The sequence below is a fragment of the Euleptes europaea genome, chromosome 6 (genome assembly GCF_029931775.1).
Source record: "Euleptes europaea isolate rEulEur1 chromosome 6, rEulEur1.hap1, whole genome shotgun sequence".
In the NCBI taxonomy this organism is placed as follows: Eukaryota; Metazoa; Chordata; class Lepidosauria; order Squamata; family Sphaerodactylidae; genus Euleptes; species Euleptes europaea.
In genome coordinates this window covers 92,917,275-92,941,695 of record NC_079317.1, presented here as the reverse complement: position 1 = coordinate 92,941,695, position 24,421 = coordinate 92,917,275, and the positions used below count along the sequence as shown (strand labels likewise).

General features: G+C 43.9%; 1 protein-coding gene across 13 annotated transcripts in view; it reads left to right on the top strand.

The window, feature by feature from the left end:
* The window catches only part of BRSK2 (BR serine/threonine kinase 2), a 528,760-nt gene that overhangs the window by 443,031 nt on the left and 61,308 nt on the right, over window positions 1-24,421 (top strand). For 7 of the 13 annotated variants that reach the window (XM_056850713.1, XM_056850714.1, XM_056850715.1 and 4 more), the window contains exons 13-15: window positions 1,116-1,181; window positions 8,688-8,711; window positions 21,811-21,871. In XM_056850713.1, the coding sequence (XP_056706691.1) occupies window positions 1,116-1,181; window positions 8,688-8,711; window positions 21,811-21,871 (151 nt within the window). The remainder of the gene's footprint in view (window positions 1-1,115; window positions 1,182-8,687; window positions 8,712-21,810; window positions 21,872-24,421) is intronic. The other 6 variants (XM_056850720.1, XM_056850719.1, XM_056850718.1 and 3 more) reach the window with 1 other exon arrangement.

Sequence of the window (24,421 nt, the reverse complement as noted above, 5' to 3'; positions counted from 1 at the left end):
TCCTTACTTAAGCCTGCTAGTTGCCAGGCTAGATGTACTGTGAGGAAAAAGTATGAGGTATCTGTGGAAACAGATGAGTGCAATGAAAACCTTGAAATCAACTTGGTTTGTCAACATTTCTCTGTTAAGACTCTTGCTTCTCCATTTGCTGTTTTGATTGCTGTAAACTTCATTTCCTTGTGTTCTTGTGAGGGCTCCTTGTGATGACTTTAGTACATCAAACTGTTCTTGTTCATCATATTTAAACGTAGCCATCCATCTCCCCCAAGATACATCGATGTCATAGATAGCAGCTGACATATTCACTATGCATTTTCTTGCAACATATCCCCCCCCCCCCAAAAAAGATGTATATGTTAGGGCCTAAAACCTATGTTAAACAGGGTGGGTTGCAGTCAGTAGAATATAAACTGGAAACATTTTGTTTTGCATTTTTATTTAGAATAGCAAAAGATATTAGGAACTGGTATCCTCCAAACCAATTTGTGTAGGCTACAGTCTTGTATTTTAATTAGATCTAGAAATGTTGCTCCTCAATTGTTCTGATTATGAGAGAGGACTTGTAGGAACAAGGTGTGTTCCATTTTGCATTGCCAGATGGAATCTGAATTCTTTTGACCATGTGTAATAATGGCGGCTTTCTATGTTCCTGTCTGAATTTCAACATGTGTCTCTGCTGGCAAAAATGATGCTAGCGTTGCACTGTGGAGCAACTGGTGTTTGCATTGCACTGTGGAGCAACTGGTGTTTGGGGAGGCTATGTGCAAGAAGTACTGTAGACTCCATGGTTTGTATGAAATTTATCTTACTTCATGCCACCAACTATTACTAGCTTAATCCTTCACAATTAAGTTTACTATCAAATCTCCTGCTGGCTTCCTTGGTGCAAAATAAGGTCAAATATGAATGGAAAATAGCATCCATTTAAGGAGGTCTTGGTACTTTTCAGAATCTCAGGACATCAGTCATTAAAGGAACAAGGTCATTGTTTAGGAGCATTTCTTGGAGAAGGGTTGGGCAATTTGGGGCGGTTGGGTCTCAGGGACTGCAACAGGCAAATCTCTTATGAATGTCCACATTAGTAACTCTGTTTTCTTACTTTGTTCCTGCCATAGTAAAACAATGTTCAGTAAAAGCCTGGATATCTGTGAAGCCAATCCCAAATTCAACAAAGAAGAAAGGTATAAACACCAACAATCTGTTCCTCTCCTTTACTTCACTGCTATTCCTTAAAGATGCAGTACTTACCTTCTCCACTGGGGGCAAATTTGCTTGCATGAGAGACTGGCCCAACCAAGTGTGAACAAGAACTCATTCTCTTTCGCCGTGTTACACTATTCATTTTGGTGCACTGTACGGTACTTTATGCACAGCTTGTGACCGACAGCAGTGAAGGATAGGGCTCTTGTATCTTTTAATTGCTGTGCACCTACCGAAATTTGTTTTTTCTACACAACTGCTAAGATTCAGGAGTCCTGTCCTCCTTTGCGTCTGGTCCCGTTCATCTGTGCTGTGACCTTTCCCTTGATCCATCACCTTTTTCCTGGTTTGCAACTAGTTTACAGATAGGCAATAGTGAGGCGGGCTCTATGCCATCCTCCAAAGTGGAATCCCAGCAAGTTCCCTTTGTGCACCCCACCCTCTTCCTATAGTGTTGGCAACTATGGAGCCAACTGATACTCCCGAGGATAGGCTCTTAGGCCCTTCTGACAAAAATGTCCTGATCCTAACATGTGCTACACTTCATGTTAACACATCTGCTTGCTAATTCCCCTTAACTCTGGCAATCAGGTGCCTGTCAGATAAGAATGGTTAATTCTCTCATGAACACATGAGGCCTTCTACTGAATCAGACCCTTGGTCCATCAAAGTCAGCATTGTCTGCTCAGACCAGCAGCGGCTCTCCAGGGTCTCAGGCAGAGGTCTTTCACAACACCTACTTGCCTAGTCTTTTTCACTGGAGATGCTGGGGATTCTCCTTGTCAGCTGAGCCATAGCACCTATGCTTTTGAGATATTCCTTGTTCTGTCATATCTGATTGGGCTGGGGGGCGCTGCTGATTGGCAAGCAGAATTAATAGTGGTGTAGCACAAGAAGTATCAGCAGGAGTGGCTTTTCTACCTCCGCATGTCATAAACTACACCTGCCAAAATTTCCTTCTTGCCCAGTTGTTATAATCATAAGAAATAACAGCAAATCCACCTACTTCAGGGAATCAGGATAACTGGTCCCAAAGATCATCTGCCTGGAAGGTGGAGGTTACTTTGATCCATTCAGCTGGAGAATTTTCCACGGCCCCATAACAGAAAGGTATTTAGGCCCTTAAAGTCGGTTTCTTTTAAGTATAGAGAATGGGATGGCATCCAACACTTTCTACAGTCCATGGCCAACATCTCATTGATCTGAACCACTGTGGGTTGTACCCAGTGCTCATTAACTAAGAGCCCTTTGGAACATCACTCTTCAGGGGAAGCAGTGACGCTCAGCCCTCTTCATCAACTATATCCTGAAATCTGAAAGCCCCTGTACTCACTGTGGTTTCACTATGTGAGTGTAAAGTGCTGTCAAGTCACACTGTGGCCATTTATTCATGGAAGGTTTTGCATTGGATTTGTCACTCTCTAGATACACATTTTCCCCATCTGAATTCTCAAAACTCTGCATGGTGGCTTATTGTTGAGTTTTGAGAATATGGATGGGGGAAAAGTGCATCTAAAGAGTGGCAAATCCAATGCAAAACCTTCCATGAATAAACGGCCACAGCTGACTTATGGCGACCCTTTTTGGGGGGGGTTTCAATGCAAGAGACTAACAGAGGTGGTTTTCCAGTGCCTTCCTGTGCACAGTAACCCTGGTATTCCTTGGAGGTCTCCCATCCAAATACTAACCAGGGCCGACCCTGCTTAGCTTCTGAGATCTGACGAGGTCAGGCTAGCCTGGGCCATCCAGGTCAGGGCGATTTCACTATAGTGAAGGGAAAATACTCCATGCACACTTAAAGGTCTTTTATGCATGGCTATTTCACTCGCCATTACCCCTCCGACAACTTCAGATCTTTGTTTTGATTTTGCACGCTGTTTCGGACCATCAGAGGTTGCCTCGCTCTCCCCCTGTGTTTCCCCGCATTTTGCCCGTGTTTTCAGGGACCTATTTTATCTCAAATTTGAAAACTCGAGGAAACGCAGGGGGAGAGCAAGGTGACCTCTGATGGTTGGGGAAAGCAAGCATAATGAAAACAAAGACCCGGAGTCGTTGGAGGGGTAACTGTGAGGGAAACAGCCATGTATAAAAGGCCAAAGACACTAGTTCTGCAAGTAGCAAGAATCCCAGCTAATGCATGTGATGTGATATGGTGAACCATTACACTTTGCACTCTTTACACTAGTATTGATAGTGCTTCTCACAATTTTCATGAATCATGTCGTATTCCTTACGACAACCCTGTAAAGTAGGTTAGCCTTATAATCCCCATCGGGGCTGAGGTTGAGAGACCGTGGCTTGCTGAAGATCTCTTACTGAGTTCATAGAAAGGGTAAAATTTGAAGTGGGGACTTCCTGATGCATTTCTTAACCATAATGCTATATTTGGCTCTACTATTGTTTTCAGAATGGAGCTTGACAAATCCTGGCTTAAATTAAGGCATCCACACTGGCTGGTTGTAGCCTGAAAAATAGTCACCAAATAAACTTTTAAAAAAACATTTTGGGCAGTACGTGGAAGGTACTCTGCGTATCAGCAGATGGATGGTCAGATTCTGGCACTGCCTATGAAGCACTCCGTTTTATGAGTGCCTGCAGGAAAAGAGCAATGCAGACAAACTGCCAGGACCTCATAAAAAGTTCACAAGCTGGGAAGAAATAATGAGCTGCTGCTGTCTTCTTTGGTGCACAACAGGGAGTCCCCAAGCACAGTTGTGCAGGCCAAACAGCTGATACAAATCTCAGCCTGGAGTGACTGCAGTGGGATGGGGTTCTGAAAACCTGACTGCATCTTGTTAGGCTTGTCCAAATTCAAGCGAGACAAATCAAGATTGTAACCTCTCCTTATCCTTTTCTCCCTTCATCTTCAGGATCGAGATTTTTAAGACATCCTTCCCAGAAAATACATTTTGTCTAGGTCTCTCTGGCATCACGTAGTTTGCCTGTACATTGTTTTTTGCACATTTCTTCTAATATTAGCCAATTTAGCGTTTCTACCAAATGGCCAGTGGTTTCTACCAAATGGCCAGTGGTTTCTACCAAATGGCACACACACACACACACACACAGAGAGAGAGAGAGAGAAAAAGACGTACCTTTGTCCTGCTAGTCCTTTTTAGTTTGAAACAAGACATAATAATGGCACACACACACACAGAAAAAGACGTACCTTTGACTTGCTAGTCCTTTTTAGTTTGAATCAAGACACAATGCTGACCTACTTTACAAGGTAACAGTTTGAAGGACTGTGTGGCTTTATGTCTATAAAGCAAATTAAATATGCAAGAACTATATAAATATGCTGTCATCGTCATAGTTAACGTAAGAAGATAAGAAAGGCCAAGCTGGATCAGACCAAGGTCCATCAAGCCCAGCAGTTTGTTTGCACATTGGCCAACCAGGTTATAGTTATAATATTATTTCTACTACTACTCCTGCCTGGTTGAGTTGTTATTCAGCACCGAAAACTGACCTGAGGAGAGGTCTTTTTACTCTTTGAAATCAATGTGAGTTTTTCCCCCAGGTAGACGTGCTTGATTTGAACAGTTTTTTTCAGTGGATCAACCAAAACACAGTCCAGAAGGGTCCCCATCTTGAAAATTCATTTGGCGAGTTAATTAAACTAAGGCGAGCTGCATCACAATTTGTAGATATACTAGGCCACTGATATGTTAGGCCATTTGCAAACCTTGTTCAGCACATATAAATCCAATGAATCCATCAGCCATGCTCCATGACCTTGTCTGGAGGAAGAAGATGGGTGTTCCACTCCATCTGTGGCTGCTGAAGCCACGGCAGAAATCCCTTAAATTCACCACCACATTCTTAGCTGTGTACCACAGAGACAGTTTTCTGAGCTACAAGAAAACACGGAGAGTGATCTGCTGATGTTGGGGAGAACCCGGAAGAGGCAAAGAGGTTTCTTAGATTTTATTTTTCCTCTCTTGTTATCGGAGGAATAGAAAATACAGGTCAAAGAAGTACTAGAGCCAGAAACAAAGTGCCACAAAGACTAGGGTTGCCAACCTCCAGGTAATGGTAGAAGATCTTCTATTACAACTGATCGCCAGCCAATAGAGATCAGTTCACCTGGAGAAAATGGCTGCTTTGGCAATTACTCTATGGCACTGAAATCCCTTCCCTCCTCAAACCCCGCCCTCCTCAGACTCAACCCCAAAAACCTCCCGCCAATGGCAAAGAGGGACCTGGCAACCCTAACAAAGACACCCCCACGAACACGCACACATACAACATTCCCTTGTTGGGTTAACAAATCACACTCTTGAGACAGGGCCTTACCAATATCTTAATGTTATCCATATTTTGGTTTATTTTAAGAGGAATACTGCATCTTTAAGGACCCTGCCCCTCTAGATGCACACGGTTGTCTTGGTAGCCGAGGCCACTGTCCCTTTCTCTTCTGCCATTTCTCCTTTTCTCTCTTTTTCTTCTTTCTTTTGTCATCTGTTGCTTGGTCTTTTCAGTGCTTTTCTGCTGGGTTGGTGCAGCTCTGTAGTTCACCTGCCTTAGTACTTTAGGAAATGCACATGTCTGCGCTGCTGGGTGTATTGTGTCCTGGGATTATTTTTATTTAAATAACCCCGTTTCCCGTCTTTCTTTTCCCCTTCATAAGTTTTATGTCCACTCTCATTGTTAAAATCTCAGTCCCTTTCAGAGAGAAAAAATCCAATATCAGAAAAAGACATTGTTTTAATGTTGACATGGGTAGATACAGGGTTGGATCCAGAGGAGGAGTTTGCAGAAGGTATTGGCAGAGCAAATTGGGAGAACCTCACAGCCAATAAGGTAAAAGCATTCTTTCTCACTTCTCCACTGATGCAAACCTCAAACAGAAGAGAAAGAGGCAATTTTACCAGATTCTCCACTGTTGCTGTATTACCCCATCGTGTGGCTCATTTTGCTCATCTCCTGATCCTCAGGAGTTTCAAGCTGCTTGGGGAAAACGGGAAAAGCACCAACTCCTCCCATGAACTCTTCCACTTGATCCAAACTACAGTTATTTCTGTTTTCTTTTTCTGCACTTGTTCCTTGTGTTATATGCAGGCACATTCACACCCAGCACCGTAGATAATCTACTTGGATAAATAGATTTGCAGTGTGTATGTGTTTGTATATACATATACATACACACGCACATATGTATATATATAGAGAGAGAGGGTATGTGTGTGAGTTAATTCTTTCTATACACCAGTTGTATAGAACAGAATTTTACAAAGAGGGTAGGGATTGCAAGGAATCTAGTGGACAGAGAAGAATGCAAAGGGTACCCATGTACATGTTCAAAAAAAATGCATCTACCATGACCTTCTGGAAATACCTCAGATCTGTTTGAAATAGTGCATATAGAACTGGCAATGATATCGTTTATGGAAGAGATGAATAGATCAAAGCATGCTGACGGTTAGTGCATGCTGGGGCAAGGGATGTAAGTACCCACCAGATAGAAGAGCACAGAGTCGCTTAGAACGTGAAGGTGTACAGAGCCATCCTAAGCAGATCTGCTTGTAAGTAAGTCACATTTTATTCAATGGGGCTTACTCCCAGGAAAATGCTCTTAGGATTGCCGTCATGAATTGTCTGTGGAAGTTCTAATTCATATTATACAGTTGTGCTTAGGAGGGGAAAGCAGGATATAAATATTTTAATGAATAAATATAAATATAGTCTTAGGGTTGTTGTTTTTTTACATCTCCCATGTGCTGACCAAACTTTCATAATGAAGCCAAAGGTAGTTCAGAAATGTTAAACTTAATACTTTTGTATCCGAGAAGAAAGCCTGCCTTTTGAGTGACTGGTATGTTGAGGGCCTCCTATGGAAACAGACAGACTGGTGGATGAGTGGTATAGGAAAGGAACAAATGACGCATGTGACGTCATTGAAAAGTGATTAGTATTTAACTGAAAGCTTTTCAAAATGATCCCCAGGAGGAGTGAGGTAGGTAGAGTTGTGTGTTTATTGAAGACAGGCAGTTTACATCTCCTTGCATCGTATTGCAGCCTCTTTATTTTATATAATATGATCACTGAATTTAATTTAATTTAATTTAATTTGATACTAGATTCTGGATCTCGTATTGGGAAAGTTTGACGATCTCTCAGTGGGTGTAGCCATTTAAATAAGCTTGGATTAGTGGAGGGTAGCTTGCAGGCTGTGGCACATTCCTTTGGGGGGGGTTTCTACATGAGGGGGGGTTCTACTTTCTTTAATCATTTATGCATGGGTACTTTCACTCACATTTGCCCCCAGTCTGTCTCGGTTGTTCCTTGGAGTTGTGCATGAGTTTTCCGTCCATTAGAGATTACCTCGCGGCCAGTCCTCACAAATCCCATTCCTTTATTAACCCGATTTTTCCCATTCCTCTATTAACCCGATTTTTCCATCGCCCCTGAGGTCAGCCTGGGTGAAATTCCAAAGCATAAGGCAAAGTGCGGGACATGGAAGCTTGGGGGAGTGATGTTTCTTTCACAGACAGCACTTCAGCCAATTACAAAGCAGAGTATCAAGGGGCGGGCATTAAAATGCTTCCTGCTTCCTGGGAGTTCTTTCTGAGCAGAAGAAAGTATTTTAGAAATGAGGCTTGGGTTCCCCCCTCCCATTCCTTTTGGAGACCTCCGTTTTTTTAAAATGCTTTTTTATGTGGCAATTGGATTTCCGAGGGGAGGGGCTTTTCTCTCACAGTAAGCACTACAGACAATTACAAAGCAGCATTTCAAGGGGTGGGATCTCAAATGCTTCTTGATTTGAGTTTGGAGACTGCTGGTGCATAGATTCCCAACAAGAAAATGTGGGTCCAGCAAGCAATGAACCTCAGGTAAAACTCCCATGCATAAACTACCTTAGAAGATCATACATCTCTTTTCATGCATTTCATCAGAGTTTCTCATAGGAGAAATTCTCAGTGAGTTACATCTTTTGCCTGCAACTTTGTTCGCTGGACATACCCGCCCGCTTGGAAACATTGATCTTAATGATCATTGTCTTAGAAACGACAGAGACGCATATAAGGAATGGGAATTTCCAGATGACTATTGTGGAAGGGCAAGAGAATGGTACATGAGCAAAGTGTGAGAGGGCCCACAACCTTTTCAGTCATTGCATCTAACTGTGCGTAGGCTAATGATTTGCCATGAAAAAGCAGCAATTCCGATACGAGCTGCCAGCTAGGCAGGGTGGGCATTTTGCTCTTCTCCTTTACACCTGCTGTGTCTGCCCCCCACCCATTCCCAGATGCCAACACCTTCCATGTTCATGAGCTGTATGGAAATATTTGTCTAGCGAATGAAACCCTCCCCTCCCACGAGTATTCCCCTCTGGTGCTTCCATCAGCAGCTGATGCCTGAGGCAATAATAATGTCCATGTAGAGCTCTAAACAGTTTTTCACTCTGCTTTTCGTACTCTTCTCTCCACCTGCCTCCATGTCCCTTTCTTCCTCTCTGTTTCTCTTTCTTTCCCTCTGCCAAGGATGACGAGTGCTGACGCATTGGGGTAAGCTCCAGTTTTGGATTATACCTGTTGTGGGACCTTTTCTCATTTGGGGGGAAGAGACATTTTTTTTAAAATGACCACCCATTAAAGATTCCTTAGTATGACATGACACTTGGTTGTGGAAAAGAGCATTTGGGGAAGTACAACTCTCCACATGCGTCTCTGCGTGTGATCGCTTGCTTTCCCCTGAATCTTGCAGAATAATATAAACCTACCCCATTGCTCTGCGGTCTGCTTCACGTGCCACATTTTTGTGAGTAAAATGAAATGTATGCACAGGCCAAACATGTACATTATGCAGGTACATAATACGGGCTGTAACTCCCTGCCGTCTGTCCATGCTCTGGCAAAGATGTCTCCCTAATGTCTGAAGCAGTCCTAAAACCATTTTTAGACCATGGGAGTGCTGAGGTTTGTGATTCCCATAATCTTGGTTGGCCAAGAGTTCTTTACCCCCTCTACTGATCATTCGCCATCAGTCCCCCCAGTGAATAAGCACCAGTCCAGGACCACTGAGGCCTAAAGCGTCTGACAAATCTGGCTTCCTCTAGTGGATGTGGGTTATTCTAGCAGTGCAGGTGCCTTTTCTGTGGGCTCCTCTAGTGCTTCACAGTGAGGTAGAGTTCTGAATTTGCAAACACTGGACCCTGTCCATCAGCCCATTCCTGGTTGGGGTGGGGATCGAACCGCGGCAGCCGGGACGGCACAGCGGAGAAGTCTCCTGAGAGACTTCCTGGCTGCTGCGGAGGGAGGGATATAAAAATCGGGAAAAAAGACACACACACACCCAAATAGAGCTCTGCAGGGATATCAAGTACCAAAAAAGGTGGTGCAGAACTGCCGGAGTCCCAGGAGGCATTCCTGGGGTGCAGGGCCGGATTTAGGTTTGATGAGGCCCTAAGCTATTGAAGGTAATGGGGCCCTTTATATGTCCAGCTGTCCTTCATCAACAACAAATTGTCGCTGTTTTTTGTGTTGAATATATGCTATATGGTAATTTATGGACCTAATAGGTATCTGAAGCCATTTGCACATAACAAAATATGTTATGCAGAATGTAGGCACCCTATATATAGAAATGAGCAAACCAGTGATATTTTAGGGAGCAGGCTAGCAGGCGGGGCCCATTACTTACATCATAGGAGCCTACACAACACAAAACACTGTTGCTGTATGTAGGTTTTATTTTATTTGTTTTTTATCTTATATTTTGGAAATGTACATCCAGTTTTTTTTTCCTTTAATTTTTTTTGGGGGGCCCAAGAGAGTGGGGCCCTAAGCTATAGCTTGTTTAGCTTATACGTAAATCCAGCACTGCCGGGGTGGGAGGGGTTTGGAAGCTGCCTAAAGGTGGCTCTGCCCCTCTGAACACTCCAGGAATTGGACTCTATGGCACTGAAGTCCCTTCCCTCCCCAAACCCTGCCCTCCTCATCCCCACCCCAAAAACCTCCCACCGGTGGCGAAGAGGGACCTGGCAACCCTAGGGGGGGGGCATGCCAGCGTCCAAGGGCTGCGCTGCCACCGCGGTCCAAGAGGGCCAGTGTAAGAGGTCCCATGCTGGCATCCGTGCCAGTTTGCATGGTGCAAGTTGTCGAACACCCTCATAAGGGTCACGCCGCCTCTTAAGGCGATTTGGCCCCCAGCCTCAGGAAGGGGCTGTATGACACCAAGGGATTGAAAAGTCCCTTACATATTCCAACATATGTTTGCTTTCTGAATGGTGTGTGCATGTGGCCACACAGGTGCAAATGTACAGGCTTATTTTCCATTAAGCTGGTATTCTAATGATTTATGAAATGAGCGCATGATTTGAGTGATTGCTGGGCTTCTGCCAAGCCACAGAACCCACCCCACAATCTGGAATGCCGTCGGTGCTGAGTCATCCTGACCGCTGACCATTCACTTGGTTCCAGTTGAGCTTAAATGAAGCCTGACAGGGACCAACTAGGGAGTGGAGTCAATTACCTCTATCCCTTGCTGCTGTGGTCTCAGAGTAGGTCCCTGGTTCGTACTAATGTTTCTGAAGCCAGGAAGAAAAGGTCTTCTGCTTGCACTGTAGTCAAAGGGCAATGGAACCATGCATTTCCGTGAATGAGTTGACTCCACTGTACTCCGATCACATTGTTTATGGTCTCCTTGAAGTACAAGAGGGAGTACTACACCAGAAGTATAGCTTAAGTAGCGTGCTACAAAAATTGCTCCATCCTTCCTCTTCTCCACTGTCAGAAGAGCCAGCTTCACAGACAGGGCACTTTCCCCCCTTTCCCCCTCCTCAATGCAGCCCACCAACCAATGTGGCTGTTAGTCCATGCAGGTCCCACAGTTCTGGGAATCCCCTTTCCCAGAGTCAGTGGCGGCCTGGGGAGGAGAAAGTGGGAGATATCTGCAGCCAGTGTATATTTTCCCACAACTGGGGACATGGTTGTGATTGAGGCTCTGGGGAATTTCAAAGGAGTCCAGAGATGCTGTTATAATGGAGATAGATCACGCTGGGTAGCTGTATTAGTCTGTCGCAGTAGAAAAGAGCAAGAGTCCAGTAGCACCTTGTGTGTGTGTGATAAGTGCCGTCAAGTCGCTTCCGACTAATGGCAACCCTATGAATGAAAGTCCTCCAAAATGTCCTGTCTTTGACAGCCTTGCTCAGATCTTGCAAATTGAAGGCTGTGGCTTCCTTTCTTGAGTCAATCCATCTCTTGTTGGGTCTTCCTCTTTTCCTGCTGCCCTCAACTTTTCCTAGCATGATTGTCTTTTCCAGTGACTCTTGTTGTTTCCTGACGTGACCAAAATACGATAGTCTCAGTTTAGTCATTTTAGCTTCTAGGGTCAGTTCAGGCTTGATTTAAGTAGCACCTTAAAGACTAAAAAAAATCTGGCAGGGTATGAGCTTCCGTGAGTTACAGCTCACTTCTTCAGATACCTGAAGAAGTGAGCTGTGATTCATGAAAGCTCATACCCTGCCAGAATTTTTTTAGTCTTAAAGGTGCTACTGGACTCTTGTTCTTTTCTGCTGCTATAATGGGTATGTCAAGGCCCCCAATATAACAGGGACCTGACTCTGTAAAATTCTCAAACCCAATCCTGACAATTACCAAGTTATTCACACCAATACGTATAAACCTATTCCGACTTCATTGATTTTAGAATTTAAATTCTTCTTCTTCTGACATGATTTCTCTCCTTCTGACAATTGCATGAGAATCAGAAATTCAACGGAGAGTGCTTTATTAGGAATGGAGTTACAAAGTGGGCAATGAGTTTCCTGCTGAACTGTGTTTGTCATGAAATTATTAAATCAAATCCAAAAAGGACAGCACAAGGCTCACAACTTACAAAGATGCAATATTACCAATTGTTTCAAAATGCTGTGAATTATTTATAACGATACCATTTTTAGACCATGGGAGTGCTGAGGTTTGTGCTTCCCGTATTCTTGGCTGGCAGAGTTCCTTACCTTCTACTGGTCATCCGCCAACAGTCCACACAGTGAATAAGCACTGGTCCAGCACTAATAACAAACTGTGTGTGTGTAAAGTGCCCCCAAGTTGCAGCCGACTTATGGTGACCCCTTTTGGGGTTTTCATTGCAAGAGACTAACATAGGTGGTTTGCCAGTGCCTTCCTCTACACAGCAACCCTGGTATTCCTTGGTGGTCTTCCATCCAGATACTAACCAGGGCTGACCCTGCTTAGCTTCTGAGATCTCACGAGGTCAGGCTATTGCCCAGGTCAGGGCAATAACAAACTGTGCCACCTATTAAATGGCAACTCATTACTCCAAAGAAAAATCCAAAGATTACATACACCTAACAGCTATACTGGCTCAGAGTGGTAAGCTGCAGTACTGCAGTCCAAGCTCTGATCACGACCTGAGTTCGATCCCAACGGAAGTTGGTTTCAGGTAGCCGGCTCAAGGTTGACTCAGCCTTCCATCCTTCCGAGGTCGGTCAAATGAGTACCCAGCTTGCTGGGGGTAAAGGGAAGATGGCTGGGGGTAAAGGGAAGATGACTGGGGAAGGCACTGGCAAACCACCCCGTAAACATAGTCTGCCTAGGAAACGTCGGGATGTGACGTCACCCCATGGGTCAGGAATGACCCGGTGCTTGCACAGGGGACCTTTACCTTTACCTAACAGCTATACACATATGGAGAACAACAATTCAACAAAAATCCGTCAGTACTATCTGTCAGTAGTAAAAAGGTAATCTCCTTCATAAAGTTCATCTCAGTGAGACGGCATAGAAAGCAGAGACGAAACAGCCTAGTCAGCTTCTCCGTGGTTGGATCATGTGCAGTGGAAAGCTGAAGCTGAACACCCGGGTAATATAATTGGTAATATAGCATTGCATCTTTGTAAGTTGCGAGCCTTGTGCTGTCCTTTTTGGATTTGACTTGCTGATTAATACAGCACAATTTCCTATTTCTCCAGCCTTACCCGCGTTATGGCTCATGAAATTATTCAAGGCATAGGAGTTGTGCCAGGGAAAAAAGGTGACAGGTAACACCCATCTCATGTACTTAGAACATTTTACTCTATTTTCTGTGATTTTGCAATTAATCTTTAGTGATGGGTCGTGTTTCAAAAAGTTGCCGCTTTCTTTTGCAAGGCAGAAACCGGGAGGGGCAAAAGTGATAACCGGAAGCTCATCATCTCTAGCATAGAAACCCACGAGTTACTCTGCCCAGTATGGTTTTGGCTTATAATAAAACGTGACAATTCTTTAATTGTTCTTTGGTTTCAATTTATTTCACAGACACTCTGATGTTCTTTTGTTACTTGTTAAAGCTTTGGAAGAGTATTTTTGGATTATATCAGAGTACATTTGTTTGCTCAGTTGGTACACACACAGCACTGCCTTCTACTGAATCCGACCATTAGCCTATCATGGTCAGTATTGTCTATGCAGAGCAGCAGCAGCTCTGAAGGGTCTCAGGCAGAGGTCTTTCACATCACCCATTACCTGAGCCTTTTGCCTGGAGATGCCAGGCATTGAACTTGGAACTTTCTTCATGCAAAGCCGATGCTCTGTAACTAAGCCACGGTGCCTCCCAACAGTTAGCAAAGATGCCCTGTGAGGCAGAAGTCCATGATAGACAGCTGAATTTGATGGCTTCCTGCCATGTTGCTTTTGTCTTTAGGTGTAGAATCAGACATTGGTCCATTATGGAGCGGCCTCTTCTAAATCCAGCTTATTTTGCTAGAATCTCCTCTTTATCAAGCCAGTCCCAGAACTTCCAGGACAGGTGTCTAGCATAAAGTTTGCCCACCACACTAAGAAAGCTTATAGGGAAAGGTGTAAGAAAAGCAAAGGTCCAACTTGTGGGGCCAGGAAGAAATTTTCCTCCAGATGAGATTGGCCAGGGATCCTGGAGGAATTTTTTTTTTTTTTTGCCATCTTCTGGGCATGGATTAGGGGTCACTGGGGGTGTGTGGGGGGAGGTAGTTGTGAATTTCCTGCATTGTGCAGGGGGTTGGACTAGATGACCCTGGTGGTCCTTTCCAACTCTGTTTCTGATGGCTTTGGAAGTAGCTTTATTGTGAAGCAGGTGAGCTTTGCAAAATGGATGAGGAATATGAATCGGATGCTTTGCATGTGTTCTGGTGTGCTTTCTCACAAAACCTCTTTTAGAGTCCTCTTAATTCTGACATGTCTCAGCATTGAAGTTGTCTCATACTCATGGCAATGAAGTGTTTGCATCACACTCTACCACACTGTGATCGGTCTGACATATGCTTTCGTTGAAATCCTGATGAAGAGCTCTGCAGGGATATCAAGTACGATTATCTGCGAGAAATTTACATCACCTGAATAATAAGAGAAATGCTAACCTTGTAAAGGTGATAAATACCTCCACAGACTCCAAGCAGGTTACACGCAAACAGCTATTTCCAGTTCAATAAGTGAAGCTTGCATCTAGAGATAAAAGACCTCTTTTCCACTCTAATTTTTCACACCTTTCTGATTTTTGTGACTGTGCTGGTTCCGCATGCTGATGCACAACCTCTGTATTGTGGAGTACCCAACAAGCAGGATCCCTTTATCCCATACACAATCTCTCTCTTGCTTTCTCTTTGAGTTGCATGCCAGCCCTGCTTTGGGTCATTTTTGATAAGGAGGATATGGGCCTTGATTTCCCTAATATAGTCTTAGGGTCTGTGTGATAGATGTACCTCAGTGGAGAAGATGCTTTTTTTGTGTGTGTAAAGTGCCTTCGAGTCGGAACCTTTAAATAACAATGTGAGGCTTTTACCTGCCAAGTTGATCTTGAAAGATCTGTTATATTACTGTGATAGGTTTTAAGACATTGAACTGCAAGCAGGTTCCCAGGATCTCTGGATACTTCTGTTTCTCTGTTAAGGTTTCTGAAACACTTTGAAAAGATTTAAGCATGCTGCCATTTTCACAACTGTTGCAAGTTTTTAAAAGATAGTAATCAATGAAAGCTTTACAACATTTGTTCAAGGCCTCTAGCCAGCATTTTGGCTAGTATATCCAGCACAATGCTTTCCCCCAGTTCCTATCAGCCAGCTGGAGAATAATCCCTCTGCTCCATCTGTCCCCCCTCCCCACACCAGCGCATGCTTTCTCTGTCATGCGTCTGTCCGCCCCATGACCTTTCCTCCCTTCCCTGTCTCTTGCAAATCACCTCTCTGTCTAGGGTTGCCAGGTGCCAGCTGGTGGTGGGCAAACCCCCGGTAATGTGCCCCTCTGCCCACCAACCAGCTGAGGGCCGGTGGGCAATCGTGCATGCGCACGCCGACGCAGCACGTCCGGTTTATAACCAGAAGTGCCGCCCCGCGAGGAGCGGTAAAGGGTCGCTGTGGCCCTTTACCACTCAAACTAAGAGTTTGAGTGGACTAAGGCTCCTTGTGAGGCGACACTTCTGGTTTATAACCGGAAGTGCTGCGTCAGCACACATGCGTGCACACACACAGACACAAGATCAGCAAGGAAACCTCCCTCCGAAGGTGAGTGGGGACCTGGCAACCCTATCTCTGTCACATGATCCTACCTCTGTCCCATGTACATGAAGCGTATTTTCATCTCAGTCTTTGTCATGTCTCCCTTCCCCCACATGCTCATGCCCCATCTGTCAGGCAGGCCACACTGTACTCCCAACAATGGGTTGATCTCAGCTGGAAAGCCACTCTTGTCTTCTCCTTCACTCCCACTACAGTCTCAGGAAAATCATCAGGGGACTTCAATGCCAAAAAGTCCAATTGCCGAAGTGGCCATTTTTTCCAGGGGAGCTGATCTCTGTCAGCTGGAGATCAGTTGTAATAGCAGGAGATCTCCTGCCACCACCTGGAGGTTAGGCAAACAATTGTATCAAACATACTTAAAAGTTAGTTGTCCAAAAGTTAGCGCCTCCTCGAGCTCTGTGCCCACCGCACCTCTCTCGTTTTGGTGCTCGTTGGGCTGAAGCATTTCACTACGCGATACAGAACTTTTTGCTATTTGCTCTTTACGCGCTGTTAAAACCTAAAAAAAATTCATGCATTGTTCATGATGTGACGAGTCAAGTTGATCTTTCCTGTAGAAGATAATCGTTTGCTGTTGTATATACTGTATATATTTTTCACGCATGTTATTTGTTGTAGGTCACAGTAGTTAGTAAGCTTAGATTTTGTGTTTTCTGATTCACCACGCATTGTCTGTCTTCCACATTTGATAAAATTTGTTTGCATGTGAGCGCGTACTTGCATTTTTGGACAACCACCTGAAGGTTGGCCACCCTAATGAAACATTTTTATTGCCGTGGAAGCCATGGTGGTGATGGAGTGCATACCTGCCTTCTGCATTCCAATGAGTGCAAGAGAGCACACGCCAATTGCTCCCCAACCACCTCCCATTCCACTATTAGGGTTGCCAATCTCCAGGTACTAGCTGGAGATGTCCTGCCATTTCAACTGATGTCCAACTGATAGAGATCAGTTCACCTGGAGAAAATGGCTGCTTTGACAATTGGACTCTATGGCATTGAAGTCCCTCCCCTCCCCAAACCCCACCCTCCTCAGGCCCCACCCCAAAAAACCTCCCGCCAGTGGCAAAGAGGGACCTGGCAACCCTATCCACTATGTTGGTGCGGCTTACTCCTCTCCTTCCTGTGCTTTGGGCAGCCAGGCCAGACTAGCAGCTCCTTCCTGTTCTACTGCTGAACCTGTAGTCTTTCTCATGCCCCCCCCCCTTTTCTGGCTGGCTGTGCCCTTCCAAGTCTGGCACTGGCTCTATTACTGGAGAGGCATCAATTCCAAAAGCAACATACAATATAAGATTTGGGGCTATTTTTAAAAAAATATAACTTCTTTATAAGCACAACATATACAGAACATGTCAGATCAGTGAAAACAGGTTATATGGGTAGACAGAGTGATGGAATTCATCATTCCAATAATAGATAGTGTCCATTTTTTCCACACACAAAAATTATCACGACTTCATCCATCTATTGCTTTTATACAATAGGATAATAGGACGTTTTTATCAAAATGCCGCAGTCCAAACCTTCTTGAACCAGTCCATCAGAGGTGCAAGTAGAGATTTACAGGGCTGCGTGACATGCATTTTTGCAATTATTATTAGTCAAGTACCCTGTTCAGCATAATCTGGGGGAACAGTATTTCTTCAATGAACCAATAATAGGATCTGAGAATCAAAAGGAGTCTGTTTCTAGTCTCTAATTAAATCCACACTCTTTGCCCAAAAGGGTATTATTACCAACCATTTCCAAAAAAAATATGAGCAGTCAGCAGTTGGTACACACCAACACCAACATGCAGCATTAATTTATATATGTATCATAGGTGTAAGATTGGGGGTGAATTTTAATCACAGAGGCACATTTTAATCTGTACTACTGTGAGTCAAGGATACACTTGTTTAATTTTCGTTTCGGCTGTTTTGTTTTGGATGCACTATTGTAAAAGGAAATAAAATATCAAATATGGCCATCTTCTTTATAAAATAACATTTCATATCTGCTTCTTAAAATGAAGAGATATTCAAGGGAACTCTGCAAAGAATTTGTAGGGGTTTTTTAAATTAAAAATCTCTTCATGTACTAGAAGCTGGGAAAGGATGAGAGGGAAATAATATGGAATAGAAAACATAAATTTTAGTTACTGTACATTTTTAGGCCAATATAAACACTAATTGATTTAAGCCTTACAAATAATACGCTGTAAGTGAATGCTTCCCTTCTACAGATTCCTGGAGAGGTGCCATAGGTCAATAGGAAAGCATATCCTTTTCACGTGTGAAGTTTAATGTTCAGTATTCAGTAGCATGGCTGAGAAAATCTTCTGCTTCAGATATCCAGTTTGGTTAGAAATTAGTGGCCTGGGTCACTATAGGTCTTTCCCCCCCTTTTCCATAAATGACACATGTGGCTGGAGAACCAGATGATATGAATCTTCACTGTCAAAGATTGGACAAGGATTTGTTTTAAGTCTGCAAAATCACTTTTCCTCGTGTCAGTCCACTGACGTCAGTGGTGCTCCTTCATGGTATAGTGGTTAAGAGTGGTGGTTTGGAGCGGTGGACTCAGATCTGGAGAACCGGGTTTGATTCCCAGCTCCTCCACATGAGCGGCGGAGGCTAATCTGGTGAACCGGATTTGTTTCCCCACTCCTACTCACTCCAGCTGGGTGACCTTGGGCAAGTTACAGCTCTGTTAGAGATCTCTCAGCCCCACCTACCTCACAGGGTGTCTGTTGTGGGGAGGGGAAGGGAAGGTGATTGTAAGCCGGTTTGAGTCTCCCTTAAGTGTTAGAGAAAGTTGGCATATAAAAAAACAACTCGTCTTCTCCTTCTACTTCTTAATAGTTTATGGGAGAATTTCAGTAAGATCCTTTTGTAAGTAGTGATTATATTCATGGACCATCTTCTACCATATTTTACATGAAGTCTAGTGTAAACGCAAAGTGACTGCTGCCTGTAAACAAATCTAGAGTGGTGGGAGCAAACACCCTGATCCAGCTAAGGAGAGTTGCGTGCTTGAGAAGACTTATGCACAGATATCACTGGTGAACCAGAATATGGCCGGCATTAATCTGATACGCTTCCAAATGTGCATCGGAATGCACACACCTGAGGATTATGTTACCTAAATGTATTGTGTTCGCTTTCATTGGGAATGCATTTCTCTGTGCCCATTATGGCAAAGCTGATTGTGTTAGAATGCAACTGGAATAGAATACTAAGTCTATACAGCAAAAAAGAAGTCGGATACGTTTTCCTCTGATAGAGGGAAAGACATCCTTGGAAGATCTCACATTATGAACTCTGACCGGAGAGAATCTCTGTGACGTTTTATACTGATTTAAATTCTCAGTGGAAGCCTCTCTCTCTTTCTCTCCTGTATGGTATAATCTCTATGAGATTATTTATTTACTTACTTCATTTTTTACCCCATGTTTCTCCCCAGATGGACAAAGGTAGGTTAGACTGAGTGTGTGTGACTGGCCCAAGGTCACCCAGCAAGCTTCCATGCCAACGCAGGGATTTGAACCTGGGTCTCTTAGATCCTAGTCTGACAGTTTAATCACTGTGCCGTATTTGTGTATGGTCTATCCTCACTGCTTTGCTTTCAGTGGCGAACACACTGAGCATCCAATTGAGCCAGTGCAGTATAGTAGAGTGTTGGTGGCATCTGGACGATCTAGGTTCATACTGAGTGACCTTGGGCCAGTCTCTTAGACCAACCTTTCTCACAAGAATGTTGTGAGGATCAAAGTGAGGGGAGAACTAGATACTGCTTAAAGCTCGTTGGAGGAAGGATAGTATTGAAATGTGTTAGAAATGCTCGTCCCACTGGAAGTAGCCACTGCATATAGATGGCATCTACACCCTGCAGTGTAGTCTATATTCATTGCATTGTTTTTTTAATGAAATTTAAGTATACATTCCACTGAAAGCAACACGATGTTGCTAGACTACATCCTATTTATGCAGTATTATGGAAGATGGAAGCTAGAGAACACATGTCTAAGGGTGCTCACCCTCCAAGGCCAATTCCCCGCCCCATTCAAACTGCATGGGAGTTTCTCAGCAGATTGGCTGTCACCAGGTGGACCCTTCTGTTGACTGACAGCTCCATAGAATTGGTAGACTGGAGCATATAGGCAGCATCAGGTTGTTGTTGTTGTTTTTACTGGAAACTTAAATGTGGTGGCAGTCTGGCAGAGATTTCTCCATGGTGCCACTAGGCAGGAGGACCTAGTGGGTAACCTACCTTTGACACAGCAGCTCCATTATTGTTATACTTTACAATAGATATGCATGAATTAACATGTACATCAATACAGTCACATGCACACAAATAAAATTTGATATTTTTTTGGCAGACATTTATACATTTAATCATTATTTTTCACTGCTTTATCTCCTTTTCAGAAGCTGTGTACTATACAGATTAGGACAAATTCCAGAAAGTTTTCTTTGATATTATGTATTCAGCAACAGCTATGGTTGCCAGGTCCCTCTTCTCCTCCGGCGGAAGGATTTTGTGTTTAAGCATGTGCGCGCTCACACCAACGCACGCACGGCACTTCTGGTTTAGAACCGGAAGTGCCCGCCTCGCAAAGGGCCTTTACCTGTTAGTTTGAGTGGTAAAGCAGCCCTTTACCACTCAAACTAAGAGGTAAAGGCCCCTCACGAGGCAGAACGTCCGGTTCTAAACCGGAAGACCCGCATGCGGTATGCACGCGTTCGTGCACGTTTGCCCACCAACCCTCAGGTGGTCGGCGGGCAGAGGGGGCAATTGCCGGGGGTTTGCCCACCACCAGTGGGCACTTGGCAACCCTAGCAACAGCACAAAGGAGTCTTGTGGAACCTTAAAGACTGAGGCTGCAATGCTAAGCACATTTCCTAGGGAGTAAGTCCCATTGAACTAAGTGGGATTTACTTCTGAGTGTACATATGTAAGAGTGCACGTCATCAAGTTGATTGTGGCAGTAACTTCTACGGATTCGAACGAGGTCTAGTTTATAAAAGCTTATGTCACAATAAACCTGGTACATCTCTAAAGTGCTGCAAGACTTTTCAGATGAAGTCAAGGGGATATATTGTCTAACATTTATCCAATGGCTCTGCCTCCATTGTTGTCTCTGTCTTTTAAAGACGGCAGCTTTTCCCAGACAGCATTCCTCATGTTCCAAAAGAATAACCCAGTTCTACCTCTCAGTGTAGAGATATAGATGCTCAAGCCAAGACTCAAAGGATTGCTAGCCGTGCTCTGGAATGTCTTTGGAATTTTCTACATGTTTATTTATGTATTTACTTTATTTATAGCCCATCTTTCTCAGTGAGATTCAAGGCACATTGCAAAAAAAAAAAATAATGCTCTTCTGAGCTTCTCTTACTCTATATTTTTCGATGAAATTAGGCAAAAGAAAAAATTAAATGTACACTTTATATAATCAGCATACATTTTGCTTGTTCATTACAAAAACAGCATGTGAAAATACTCTGTATCGTTTGGGCCCAAGACTGATAAGAAGTTTCTTTTCCTACATATGTACGCCATTATGGCATATAAACATCATGGAACCTTCATGCTGTTTCTGAGGCACTGATCTTTCCTCAGTGATTTTGATGGATTGGGGTGGTGACGTGCCGAGAAAAGATGTGATATTCCCCAAAGGAAAGCCGTAAAGGACATACTTGATGTCCAACTCAGGATATTTTCAATAAGCAACAAGATAGGTCATTCATAGAGGAATCCAGCTGGCCAAACTACAAACAGCTGCAGTCATCAGTCTTGCAAAATGTACATTTTGCTACCTTAACTAGTAAGAGATCAAAAATTCCATACAATGAGTTTGCTTGGTGGGGCAAATGATATAAACAAGACATTTTCAGATATGTACAGAAAAACCTTTGAGAGAGAGAGACTAATAAACAGAAAGATGGGGTGTTCCATAGTGTCTTTTCCCATATATGCTTTCTGCAAAACATATGCTAGCCCCATAGGAGGTTTCCCCGTTAAAATGTGAGCCGCAAATTCACATAGAGAGTTAATGTTGTGCTGGCTGGTGCTGTATGATATTTAATTGACAAGAGTTTCTCAGGCCATTGTCTTCCTGTTGTGTTCTCTCAGGTCTCGTTCGATCAGCGGAGCTTCATCTGGCCTGTCTACCAGCCCCCTCAGCAGTCCAAGGGTAAGTGGGATCATTTGGGGGGTCTTCATTGTAACCTTCTGGTCAGCTCAGTGACGTCCCAGTATTTCTTTCCATGAACAGAGAGCTGTTTGTTTTGTCAACCAGAGATGTAGTGCAGAGATTAAATCTTGTGACGGTTGGTATAGGGTCTTCCTCTAGGCCTGTGTGTGTTGGTAGGATTGTTACCACCTAAAGATTCATTGTGGCTTAACGTGGCAATAACACATAAAATCCTGTTGGAGAGTATCATGTGGTGAGAAGAACATCTGCTGCCTACTGAAAACTCCATGGTGGGGCATTGAGCAATACAAGCTCGAGCTAGTTTTGGGCTGAAAAGCACAGCTTAACCATGCTGGGAAAACAATGACTTCTAGTCAGCACAGAAATTGTACAGAGTTGGACTATGATGCTCCATCGTGGAAACAGTCATCATTTGGATTTGAGGGTTACAAAAAGAATTGTGCAGGAAGAGGAAGCTATTTAATAGTCTGTGTGAGAATGGTATCTTGAGATAGGGAGGACAGGATTTCCACTCAGTCTTTTATTGACAAGCAAATTAATAGGGCTTTACTTCAGTCATTGAACAAGACAAAGCTTGTTCCCCCCCCCCCTTTAAAATGTAGTCATTTGTCTAAATGATAGGGTTGCCAACTTCCAAGTACTAACTGGAGATCTCCCGCTATTACAACTGATCTCCAGCCGATAGATATCAGTTCACCTGGAGAAAATGGCTGTTTTGGCCATTGGTCTCTATGGCATTGAAGTCCCACCTCTCCCCAAACCCTGCCCTCCTCAGGTTCCACCCCAAAAATCTCTAGGTATTTCCCAACCCAGAGCTCACAACCCTACTAATTGAAGTCCTAAAAACACACCAGAGGCAGCAGAGCCATGACCCTGCTTTTCAAGCTTCCCTGGACCCTTGCATTTAGTCCTTTCCTGTATAATTAGAAGTTGTGGGTTAATCACCTTTCTGATACCACCATTCTGCAGAAATGCAAGAGCTGTGGAGCATCAACATGATATTGCAACTAACCCCCTGCCCGACATTATACTTGTACACCAGTTAGTGTTGAACAGTGCTATGGAACAGCTCCTGTCTAAAGGGGTTTTGTACAATTGTTCCTTTTACCTTATAGTATAAGTTATATCTTAGCCACCTGTCCTTAAATATATTACTTTTATATTGACTGCCTTGAGCAGTTTTAAGGACAGGTGGCTATAAATAGCTTATTGCCAGGTCCCTCTTTGCCACTGGTGGGAGGTTTTTGGGCTGGGGCCTGAGGAGGGCAGGGTTTGGGGAGGGGAGGGACTTCAATGCCATAGAGTCTGGGTTGCAAGGTCCCTCTTCGCCACCAACGGGAGGTTTTTGGCGTGGAGCCTGAGGAGGATGGGGTTTGGGGAAGGGAGGGACTTAGATGCCATAGAGTCCAATGGCCAAGGCGGCCATTTTCTCCAGGTGAACTGACCTCTATTGGCTGGAGATCAGTTGTAATATCAAGAGATCTCCAGCTAGTACCTAGAGGTTGGCAACCCTACATAGAGTCCAATTGCCAAAGCGGGCATTTTCTCCAGGTGAACTGGCCTCTATTGGCTGGAGATCAGTTGTAATATCAAGAGATCTCCAGCTAGTACCTAGATGTTGGCAACCCTACATAGAGTCCAATTGCCAAAGCGGCCATTTTCTCCAAGTGAACTGATCTCTATCAGCTGGAAATCAGTTGTAATAGCAGGAGATCTCCAGCTAGTCCCTGGAGGTTAAGCAAAGCAAGAGTAGGCACTTATGGCACAAAAAGCACTACAAAAGAATGCTGAACAACATGTTTGTAATGACAAATTAAACAAACAATACAACCAAGAACAGAAGGAAATTCCTGTTACATGTGTAGAAAAGTCACCACATTCCTGCAGTGTAGACAGGTAAGTGAAGTGACTAAATATCAAAGTCCTGGAATGCCATGAGTAGAGAGAAAATAGGCTTCTGGTAATGAGTCCTATTTCTCTGGTGCTTTATCAATTCAGGCAATCCTGTGACGTTCCATCAAGGTTCCACTGAACATATGTTCCGGACAAGAAGGCATATAGCCTGACAGTACTAACGGATGGCGAATCTGGAGGTTGGCAACCCTAGATAAAAATCAGCAATTGATAATTAATCAAACAGCAGCTGTAAAACAGATCACAAACCAAACCAAAATATTGCTCAATAAAATAATAACAAACATAGCAATGAGCCAAGTAACAGTATAAGCCTCCGAATTCTAGGCAGTTGCATAATTAATTTTCCATGCTGTTGTGATTGTGAAAACCTCCCTCAGCTTTGTGCATTTGGTTCCTAGAGCAATGTCTTTGGTCTTAGTTGAGGTGTGCAAGATCGAGCCCCGCTAGGGGCTCAACGTCCAGGTACCAGCTGGAACTTTCCTGTTATTACAACTGATCTCCAGCCAATAGAGATCAGTTCACCTGGAGAAAATTGGACTCTATGGTATTGAAGTCCCTCCCCTCCCCAAATTCCGCTCTCCTCAGGCTCCGCCCCAAAAACTTCCCGCTGGT